Source organism: Echinops telfairi, unplaced genomic scaffold (genome assembly GCF_000313985.2).
Source record: "Echinops telfairi isolate 266 unplaced genomic scaffold, ASM31398v2 ScPeMD7_22;HRSCAF=79, whole genome shotgun sequence".
NCBI lineage: Eukaryota > Metazoa > Chordata > Mammalia > Afrosoricida > Tenrecidae > Echinops > Echinops telfairi.
In genome coordinates, this window is record NW_022103919.1 from 3129777 (window position 1) to 3140982 (window position 11206).

The 11206-nt window shown below is 55.4% G+C and overlaps 1 protein-coding gene across 1 annotated transcript in view; it reads left to right on the forward strand.

The window, feature by feature from the left end:
- Positions 1 to 745: 745 nt before the first annotated feature.
- DNM1 (dynamin 1) overlaps positions 746 to 11206 on the forward strand; it is a gene marked incomplete at its 5' end in the record, with an annotated part of 33541 nt that continues 23080 nt past the window's right edge. Inside the window, 9 exons of the mRNA XM_045288512.1 lie at positions 746 to 833; positions 1128 to 1277; positions 1606 to 1809; positions 2088 to 2186; positions 2277 to 2437; positions 3540 to 3682; positions 3830 to 3965; positions 4150 to 4217; positions 5536 to 5674. Of these exons, the coding sequence (XP_045144447.1) occupies positions 746 to 833; positions 1128 to 1277; positions 1606 to 1809; positions 2088 to 2186; positions 2277 to 2437; positions 3540 to 3682; positions 3830 to 3965; positions 4150 to 4217; positions 5536 to 5674 (1188 nt within the window). The remainder of the gene's footprint in view (positions 834 to 1127; positions 1278 to 1605; positions 1810 to 2087; positions 2187 to 2276; positions 2438 to 3539; positions 3683 to 3829; positions 3966 to 4149; positions 4218 to 5535; positions 5675 to 11206) is intronic.

Sequence of the window (11206 nt, forward strand, 5' to 3'; positions counted from 1 at the left end):
ACATGTTCGAGGTCTGCACTGTCAGGCCTAGGAGCAAGGGGTGCCTGTGGGACCCCTCATTCCACTTCCTCAGAGGGATGAAGGGCAGAGGGAGGGCTTGTACTACAGAGTCAAGCAGACCTGGGCTCAGGGTCTGTTCTACTAGGTACAGACTGCAACTGGGATGTCTCAGAACCTCCGTCTCCTCGGCTGCTTCATGAGGCCACTGTCTCCATGAGACGCTTGCCCACAAAGCACCTGGCACACAGTGGGCACTTTGGAAATACGGGTGCTTTCCTCTGCCTCCTTCCCAGCATCCTCTGTGTCCTCAGATCCAGCCAGCTGGGCCCAGGGAAGGGGAAGTGAGATGCCGCCCTTCCCTGGAGGGAAGGGAGGAAGTACAGGCCCCTTTCCTTTTGGATGACGCTTAAACATGGACACATCAGCAGGTGGGGTCCCACATGCCTCAGTTTCTCTCAGGCTGAACAGCAGTGGTCAAGTTGGTGCAGGGATTTCCTATTGGCTCCGAACAAACCAGACATGTCTGAGAGCAGTCTGGGAAAGGGTTGGTCTTGTCTCTTAGCAGCTCAGCTGCATAAATCCCGTGGCTCAGGAAAAATGAGGGGTGCAGGGGACACGCTTCCTATGCTTCTGAACCTCCATGTCCATCCAAGGAGTGCCCTGAAGCCCCCTGGCTAAGTTGAGCGGTGGAAGCCAGAACTTTCGGGGAGTTTTGGAGAGAGCCCTCTCAATCTCCCTCTGACTCCCAACTCCTTGTAGGGACTTTCTGCCTCGAGGATCCGGCATTGTCACCCGCCGCCCCCTGGTCCTGCAGCTGGTCAATTCTTCCACAGGTACGTGTCCTCGGCCCCCACCCCCAGCCTCTCGCGGGGCTCCCAGGGCCAGCCACTGACCTTGCTTTCTGTTAGACCTTGGCCAGGAGCTCCCCCTCTTTGCCCCCGCCCCCATTTGAAGAATGGGTTTGAAAATACTTGGCTAGGACAGGTTCTGGTGGGAGAGAGAAGTCTTGGTTGGGAGAGGGGGAGTGAGACAAGGGGAGTGGGTTTCCTTCTGATAGGGGAGAAATCCAGGTGGGGTTCTGGGCTTTGATGCCTACGCTCTTCCCCCCCGGCCCGCTGATCGAGTAGAATATGCCGAGTTCCTGCACTGCAAGGGTAAGAAATTCACCGACTTCGAGGAGGTGCGTCTGGAGATCGAGGCTGAAACGGACCGGGTCACCGGCACCAACAAGGGCATCTCTCCTGTGCCCATCAACCTCCGAGTCTACTCACCACACGGTAGGGAGGCCCGGGCCCGGCCCCGCCCCCGGCCCCGCCCCCGCCCCGCCCCGCCCCTTCAAACACCTTTATAGGCCCCGCCCCTTTGCAGGCCCCACCCAACTTGAACCTTGCAGATTCCCGCCCCTCAGTGACCCGGTCCCAGCGCTGCGCTGCAACCCAAGCTCCACCCTGTCATGACTCCTCCCACCCATGGCCACGCCCCACGCTCACCCACGCCCAACTGCCGCCTGCTCCGCCCATCGCGATTCCCACGGGAATTCTCTCCACACCTGCTCCCAACTCCACTCACCCACGGTCATCCGCGCCCTCTCACTGCCCTGTCCAGTGCTGAACCTGACTCTGGTGGACCTGCCCGGAATGACCAAGGTCCCGGTGGGGGACCAGCCTGCTGACATCGAGTTCCAGATTCGGGACATGCTCATGCAGTTCGTCACCAAAGAGAACTGCCTCATCCTGGCCGTGTCGCCCGCCAACTCCGACCTGGCGAACTCCGATGCCCTCAAGATCGCCAAGGAGGTGGACCCCCAGGGTAGGTTCCTACCAAGCCTCCGAGGCCAGGGCTGCGGGCATCTTGTCTCAACATCAGAAGGAGCCACTTGGACGGTCTCAACAGGATGGTGACGGGTTCAGACAGGGGTTTACTGGGGAGAACTGATGAGGGTTCCGGGAGAGTGGGAGCAGGGACGTGAGGGAGTGGGCAGGGCGGGAGGGGGAGAGGGGAGCCAGGGTGGAGGGCGTGGGATTGGAGTGGGATGTGTGGGGGCCTGTGTGTGAGAGCAGGCTCAGGCTTGGCTGACCCTCCCGCAGGTCAGCGCACCATCGGGGTCATCACTAAGCTGGACCTGATGGATGAGGGTACAGACGCCCGCGATGTGCTGGAGAACAAGCTGCTCCCCCTGCGCAGAGGTAGGCAGGTCCCTGCCTGACCCTGACCACTGTCCCCTACCCCTCGGCAAGGCTGCTTGTCCCCTGACCTGGACCCGGTGCGGTCCCCAGGTTATATCGGGGTGGTGAACCGGAGCCAGAAGGACATCGATGGCAAGAAGGACATCACAGCCGCCCTGGCTGCTGAGCGAAAGTTTTTCCTCTCCCACCCATCCTACCGCCACTTGGCTGACCGCATGGGCACACCCTACCTGCAGAAGGTCCTCAACCAGGTGGGTGCTCAGGCCAGGTGGGGTGGGGGCTGGGGGAACCAGCAGGAGACAATGATTGGGGTGAGGTCAGTCAGCCAACATGACCCATACTCACACCGTGAGTCCTTTTCTGACCTCTTCCTCACTGCAACCTAGGGAGGGAGCTCGGACACACAGCCTAACCCTCAGAGTGGGGAGACCAGGACTCTGTGCATGGAGGGTTGGTAAGGGTTTGGGGACCCGGAATGACATGTTCTCAGCTGAAGACTCTGGTCCCCGGTGAACCAGGGAGAGGTTTGTCTGGAGACAGGGGAGCGGCATGCCAGGGGTCCCCTGGGGTGCTTCTCCACCTGGAATGGGGCTTCCAGGGATGTGCCACGCCTGTGCGTGCATGCCTTAATTCAGGCTGAGGAGCCTGGTGGCATAGTGGTTACACGTTGGGCTGCTAGCTGCAAGGTCAGCAGTTCAAAACCACCAGTCTCTTCGAGGGAGAAACACCGGGCTTTCTATTCCCATAAAGAGTTACAGTCTCTGAATCTCACAGGGGCAGTTCCACCCTGTCCTTTGGGTCGCTGTGGGTCAGCATCGACTCGATGGCCGTGAGCCATCCTCCCATCCTCCCACCACAATGCATTTGCTTTGCCCTGATTGAGACCAAACTCTCTGCTCTCAGGTCAACTCCTTCTCACAGAAACCCCTGGGACAGAGCAGGAATCCTGTGGATTCCTGAGACTCACTCTTTACAGGAAGAGAAAGTCTCATCTTTGGTTTCAAACTGCTGACCTTGCAAGTTAGCAGCCCAAGGTGTAACCCACGATGCCACCAGGCAGCGGTCCTTATACTATCAGGAAGAAGATTAAATTAGTTCAAAATTGGATAATTGCACACAAAAATCCAGATTTCTGGCTTGTGTTGAAAATGAAGCTATTTGGCAATTGATTCAATGGATACCTCAGCTTTCATTCTGCTGGGCTGGGCAGCCGTGGGTAGGGCTGCAGCTGCCCCTGATAGCTCGCCACCTCCCCACATCCACATGAGCCCCTGGCATCTTTGTCTCTACTTGATGCTGTGGTCATTGGCGTCTATGATCCTGGCCTTGACCCCTTTCTTGCTGCACTCCCAGCAATTGACAAACCACATTCGGGACACGTTGCCTGGGCTGAGGAACAAGCTGCAGAGCCAGCTGCTGTCCATCGAGAAGGAGGTGGACGAGTACAAGAACTTCCGCCCAGATGACCCGGCTCGCAAGACCAAGGCGCTGCTACAGTGAGGCTCTCCCTGACCCCCAGCCCCCACCCAACGCTGAGACTCCTCCCCCCTCAACCCACACACGCATCTCTGCACCACCTTCAGTTCCCCAAGGTCCCTCCACAGGCTGCTTCTGTCCCTCAGGCCACACCCCTCTCCCCCCAGGATGGTCCAGCAGTTTGCCGTGGACTTTGAGAAGCGCATCGAGGGCTCGGGAGACCAGATCGACACCTATGAGCTCTCGGGAGGAGCCCGAATCAACCGCATCTTCCACGAGCGCTTCCCCTTTGAGTTGGTCAAGGTAGGGCAGGCAGACTTAGGACCCTCTTCAGCAAGAGTCTGTTTCTCTCTCGCTCTCGATCTCTCTCCCTTGCTGACCAAATTGGAGGCCCTTGATGCCCAGCCGTGGGACAGACCCTGTCATGACCTCCCCCAAGTATCGGTGACCGGCTTTGACCAGCTGTCTCTCTGCTTCCCCGACACAGATGGAGTTTGACGAGAAGGAACTCAGACGGGAGATCAGCTATGCCATCAAGAATATCCATGGCATTAGGCATGTATTGGGACCAGGAAGGGGGTGGGGGCTGAATCCTGGAAGGCAAGGGAGCCTAGCTCAGAGGCACAGGGAGTGATGGACTAGGTCTCCTTCAGAAAGACCCTAGAAGGCTGGTTCCCAATCCCTTCAACCTTGATTCTCTGGCTCTCACTTTGACAGGCCCTCGCTGGGAGAGAGGGATGGGAGGTTTAGGTCACCCCTTTTCCTACAACCTCCTGTCCCCCTTTTCTGCCCTTGGGAGCAGGGCCTAGAGGCTGGACTAGCTGGGCAGAGTGCAAGGCACAGGTGCAGGGAGACGCATTCTGGGGTTAAGCTTCCTGCTCACCTACAGGCAGAGAGCACCACCCAGTCTTAGCCAGGTGGGGAGAGTAAAACTGCCCAAAGCACTGAGTGGAACCGGGGGCAGAGCCTATAGGTGCTGGTCTATATTCCTTTGTAATGTCACCACGGGGCAAGTCCGCTCCACTCTCTACCTGCCCATTAGCCTGAAGAGGATCCTATTCAGCGCCCCTCCTGCCAGCCAACCCCAGCTCCCTCCGATCAGGAAGGGGGATTGGGACACCCAGACTCCTCTCAGGGACCCGGATTTGCATTGTGTTCCCTCAACAGAGCTAGTCAACACACACAATGTATAGAGCCTACTCCGTGCTAGGCAATATCTCAGACCAAACGGCCCTCGCCCACATGCGGGCGCCGTTTTCAGGTCGGATGTGGAATTCGCATGCTGAAAACTGCATTGACCAAAACACAGGAAGGACAGAACATCTCCCTTAGTATTGAAATAAAAAGCCCTGGTCGTGGTTACCCGTTGTGCTGCTAACTGTGAGGTTAGCAGTTTGAAACCACCAGCCATTCCTAGGGAGAAAGACAGGGCTCTCCGCTCCCCCCAAATGATGGTTCCAGAAACTCACAGGGGCAGTTCAACCCTGTCCCCCTGGGCCCCTGGGAGTCGCCGTCGACTCGATGGCAGTGAGTTTGGTTTTAGGGATTGAAAGATGATGCTCGATTCCTGGAAAGATCCATCAGGAGGGCCAGGCAGGCGGTTTTCAGTCCATTTCTACCAGAGAACCCCTGTAGGAACAGAGTTCTCCGAGCAAGCGCAGCGAACACAGCCGACACACTGCAACTGGCTCTCGCCTTGAAGAGCAGGGATTGAAAGCCCCTCCCACAACACACACGACCTGCCCATATTACACCTGAGGCTCCAAGAGGGGTAGTGGGAGGACCCTGTAGGGGTGGGGTGGGGGGATCGCAGGGCCTTGGGGAGGGACCCCGGCCGGTGACACTGTGCCCTTCTCCCGCTCCGGGCGTTCAGAACAGGGCTGTTCACCCCAGACATGGCCTTTGAGACCATTGTGAAAAAGCAGGTGAAGAAGATCCGAGAACCGTGTCTCAAGTGTGTGGACATGGTTATCTCGGAGCTAATCAGCACCGTTAGACAGTGCACCAAGAAGGTAACCCAGCGGCCGGGCCAGTCCCCGCCTCTGCCCCCACCCTGCACTGCTGCCAGGCGCCCCTTCCCCATGCCCCCCACTGCCTCCTCAGTAGCATGTACAGACCCCAGCGGGGTGGGGGAGGCAACCCGCCAAGGACCAGGAGAGGGGACTGCCTCGCCCACCTCCCCAGCCCCGAGGCCCTGAAGATGGGGACTAGCGGTTGGTAAGGCAGGTGTGATGGCTGGCTATGCACTCTGAGCTTTCCCAGCACAGAGGGGACCCTGGAGCCCCTTCCTGTCCTCAGAGATGATGTCAGCTTTAGGGGTTCCCAGGATGAGTCTTAGGGAGACCTTGGTTTTGAAGACAAGTACAGGGCCTTCTGGGGTGGGGGTGGGGCACAATCTGGGGCCTGGGCAGCTGGAGGTGTGCAAAGGTCCCAGGTCTAGCAGGTCCCCTGACTTCCGCTCCCCTGCATCCTTCCCATCTTCACTCCACCCTCACTCGGGACCCTCACTCAGCACTCGCCCCCCTTCCCTTCCATCCACATCTGGCCTTCCAGGGACAGAGCCCTATCTTGTCTGCCACAGAGCCATGCAAGGAGGGCTGGGCAGAGAAGTGGTGCCCACTGCACCGCAGATGCCCAGGAGATCCAAGTACCCGCACAAGGTCACACAGCTAGGCGGTGGCAGGGCTGTTCCCGGAGGCCAGAGCTTTGTTCCCCAAGCCCAGTGCATCTTCGAATCCACCCCACAGCCTCCCTCTTTCTCCCTCCCCACTGCTGTCCCGGGCCCCCCGCTCCCGCCACCTCCTCTCCTTCTCTTTCCTCATCTCTCTTTCTGTCTTTCTGAGCTGAGTTTCTCCAGGAGGAGAGGCCCGGGCATGAGCAGAGCAGAGCTGGTGTGGGGATGTCAGGCAGCCAGGCCGCCACTTGGGGGTGGGGGGGCGCAGGGACGGGGGGCACCAGCAGCACCGTCATCTCTGTGAATGGAGGCTCCAGAAGTCGGGCAGGGCACTGGGCACCGCCTGGGCAACTGGGCAAAGCAACCGTGATAGATCTAGGAGATGGGGCAAGAGCCTTTGGGCCCAGGATGAAGAGAAGGTAGCAGCCACTGGGAAAGCCGAGGTTGAGCAGGATTGGTGAAGGGGGTCTAGGCTTTGTCTAGGCTTTGGGTCTTCCCTTTATGAGGACCCCAAGCTATGGCCAAAGACGGCCTTGGGAAAGAGAGGGCAGGGCCCAGAGTAGCTGCAGAGGGGAGACGGGCAGGGTGGGAGCTCGGGAGAAGCTCTGCACTAAGGACCTTGGCCCCCCAGACCCTCCAGCCAGGCCTCAGAGCCTTGGGGCGGGGCCTTCCTGCACCTGGGAGGTGTCCACCCCGGGTGGCGTGGCTGCAGGGAGGGCCGGTCCCACGCTCACATTGTCTTCTGTTTCTCTCTCTCTGTGTCGATGTCTCTCTTCCCCCACGCCCCATGCCATCCCCCCCGATCCCCCCAATCCCGGCTCCCCGCTTGGCTCTCACTGCCCTCCTCTCCCTGCCGTGGCCCCTCCTCTTCCCTGGGTGCAGGACGGGCCTCTTCACACCTGACCTCGCTTTTGAAGCCACAGTGAAAAAGCAGGTGCAGAAGCTCAAAGAGCCCGGTATCAAGTGTGTGGATATGGTAGTCAGTGAGCTCACGGCCACCATCAGAAAGTGTAGCGAAAAGGTATGATGGCCGCCTGGGCCGGGCCGGGCCTAGCGGACCCTTTCTGATGGCCACAGTGGTCTGTGGGCAGAAGCATCTGCTGAGCAGGCCCTCGGCTGCCCACTGTGGACCAGACAGCCACGCTGACTGGGTGATCCCTGTCCCCGATGCATCGTCCAGCTCAGAGTGCTGCCTCTACCTGGACCCCCAGTCTCTCCAGGGCCCCCCGCCCCCGCCCCGCCCCCTGCTGACCTCATCAGTCCTTTCCCACCAAGAATAATGACAATGCTAAGGAGGAGGCAGCTCTTTGTGAAGCACCTACTGTGTGCCAAGCATTGGTCCAGGTGCTTGCCCTCCTTATCTGACTGAGTCTCAGCATCCCTGTGGAGCGGGCAGTATCGTGACTCCTTTCACAGATGCTAGAACGGAGCCTCAGCAGGATCCAACTGCTAGGGAGGAGGATTCGGATTGATGGAGGCCAAGGGACCAGAGTCAGAGCCTCTTGGGATGGGGGAGCTATACTGGTCCCTGAAAGCAATTTGCCTAAGAGCATATTGGAGATGCTCCCTTGGTGTCACCCTCAACTGGTAGGCGGGGTCAGCCTCTTTTGAGCCGTTTGTGACCTTTTTAGATGCCTTTTTCCTATTTGCACTCTTTTGGGCATTTTGAGGACTTTTAGGTGGGTCATGTGGAACAGTACCTCCCGGCCCGCAGGCTGAATCAGAACTGTTGAGGGAGGTCGCTGCCTCCCTTGTCTTTGTAAACATTCACATGCTGGGGAAGGGGGAGTTTTGAGGGGACATCGGCCTTGACAGGATGTTTTAAAGACAGTGCCGTAGTTTCCACGGCTTGCACACAGTTTGTCACATTCACCCCTTTCACAGTCCTCTCTCCCCTGTCTCCACCCTTGTGGCTAAACAAATCAGCACCCGCCCACTCACCAAAGCACTCAGAATTGAGGCTGGGCTCCTCATTGCCTGGTCTTGATCGTGGCATCTAAATCAGTCACTCTGGGTCCTGGGTGCGAATTCCTGTGTTTGGTCGTACGTGTGTCCAGCCCTCACGCACCCAGAGTTTTACTTTAAGCTACTGCGAGCCCCTTTACAGGAAGACAGGTATAACCACACTGAAGAGGCAAATGCTGGATTGGCTTTTCCTTGTGAAAGCAATGCATTCCCACAGAGACTATGGAAAAGGGTGAAAAGGTGCTTTCTCTTTCCGGAGAGTCATGTTGTGATTTCTGTACACACCCTTCAAGGATCCACCTGGTGGGAAAATGAAATTATTGATAATGATTTTGTTCTTGACCACACACGATTGTTAGGGAGGAGTGTAAGCCACAAAGGGAAACTGGAAGTCCCCCTACTCTACACCCAGAAAGATCGGGTCCACCAGCAGGGCATCCTTGTCAACGAGCTAAACAGTGGAGGCAAGGAAAGGCTGGAAGGAAGTTACAGTGTTATTGACAGGCATTTAGGTGGTAACAACGTTGCCTTCAACCCACTTACCAGACCTCCGCTAGTCCGCACCCCAGTGGGCCACCATCTCTCCCTGTCCCCCGAGTCAACGCGCCTTCTTGGAGATACCTTTTTAGTATCTGTCTTGTGATTTCTTGGGGTACAGTTCTGGATGCAGAGAACGGTGGTGACTTTGACAAGATGACCCTTCACAAAGTTTCCATCCACGGCTGCTCCTTCCATTCCACCCACCCCCTCCCCCCAATGTGGAGTTCTGTTTGTTGTCTAGATATATTAACATGCCCTTTGTTCTCTTAATAGTGGCAGGTATGCTTCTGTGTCCTCGCATAGTCTACATCAGGGGTCCTCAAACTGCGGCCCGCCGAGGACATTTATCCGGCCCGCTGGGTGTTTTTGCCCCGTTTGTTTTTTTACTTCAAAATAAGATATGTGCAGTGTGCATAGGAATTTGTTCATAGTTTTTTTAACTATAGTCCGGCCCTCCAACGGTCTGAGGGACAGTGAACTGGCCCCCTGTTTAAAAAGTTTGAGGACCCCTGGACTCGTCGGCAGCTAGTGGGGACTTAGCTGTTTGTTTGTGGGTCTCCACTTCCGCAGCATCTCCGTGTAGAAAGAATTTCTGTTCTGTTCACTTAGGATTATTTCCTTAGGGCAGACTCCAAAAAGATGAACCACTAGACGCATTGACAAGGCTGCTGAGAACCTGGCCGAATTGCAGGCCAAGAGAAAAGCCGCCGTTCTTTTCTTTTTGGGTGGAAATGATGAAATTTTGGAAACAATCCAGATATCCATCAAAAGGGGATTGATTGCATGTGAAGTATCACAGACAATGAAGGACAATGGCCAGTAAAAGGGTTTGGAAGATTTGCTTTATCTGCCTGTCCCTCCACAGCATGCTATGAAAACAGTATCAAATGAGCAGGTTTCAGAAATGTATAGGATTTGAGGGTAGAGAGAGTAAGAGGGGGTACCCACCCCCCAAACGGGAAAAAGCTCTGCTGGACAGGGCTTTCGGGCAACTTGGTCTGAGTTAGTGCACCCAGTGGCATCGCCTGGGAAGGTTCTCTGGTCACAGGGAATTTTTTCAATCCAGCCTTGTTTTTTTGCAATGGACGGTCAATTTAAGGGAAACAGTATGCAGCTGTGTACTTTTCTCCTGCTTGGGGAAATAATGCTGCAGAAACTGTTGTGATATTAACAAAGCCCATAAGGACTGCACTATGGGGAAAACTCAAGCGTATGAGTGGTTTGTTCATTTCAAAAAAGATGAAATGTCAATTGATGACAAACTTCTTTCTGGACATCTGTCGACTTCCTGAATGGACGAAAATGTCGACCAAATTCGTGCACTTGTGCTTAAAGACAGGCGACAGACCATTGATGGGAAGTTCCCTGGGCTCTCTTGGAGCCCAGTCCAACGGATTTTAATGGAAGATATGGGAATGAGAAGGGTTGGTCGTCACTGGGACATTTGTGCCTCGGGTTCTGACTGACCGGGAAAAAGCATTTTGAGTGCCATGCTTTGAAAGAACAGCCCCAGAGCAACCCGGACTTGCTTTTTTTCCTCCCAAGGTCATTACTGGGTGATGAAACATGGTGCTATTCTTAGACCCTGGAAGCAAACATTAATCAAGCCAGTGGAGGACAACCTTGTCACCTCGCCCACCAAAAGCTCGTCAAGTGAAGTCAAAGATCAAGACAATGCTCATTGGTTTTTTTGTTTGTTTTTTTATGTGAGGGGGATAGTGCATTTGTAGTTTGTTCCACCAGGTCAGACTGCTAATCAAGCTTTCTGAAAAGATTTCATAACAGTGTGCGATAAAAAAGGCCTGCTGACTTGTGCCAGATGGGGGACTAGTTTTGCCACCACCACCATGCACCTGCTCGCACAGCCAACCCAGTTTGTCAGTTTTTAGCAAAAAAACACATGCCTCTCTTTCCCCACGTACCTCACTCACCTGACCTCGCTCCATGCGACTTCTTTTTGTTTCCTCGAATAGAGAGGGACATGAAAGGACAGCGATTTGACGACACAGAAGAGGTGAAGAAAAAAAATGAGGGAGGTGCTGTCAGCATCCACACAGATGAGTTCGAGAAATGTTTCCAGGAATGGAATCACAGATTTGACAAATGTATTAAGTGTCATGGAGAGTACTTTGAAGGCGATAAGGTTGTTTTGCCAAAAGAAAAAAATTAATATATAGCTTTGGGGGGGGGTCTGTTTTTGGGGGTTCCCCCCATATATATGGAAGATAAAATTACAGAGGTTTTAAAAACAAAAACTCATTGCCATCGAGTCAATACTGACTCTGGCCACCTTATAGGACTGAGAACTTCCCCTGTAGGTTCCCAAGAGTGTCACTTTTTTTTTTCAGAGAGAGAGTTTTATTTA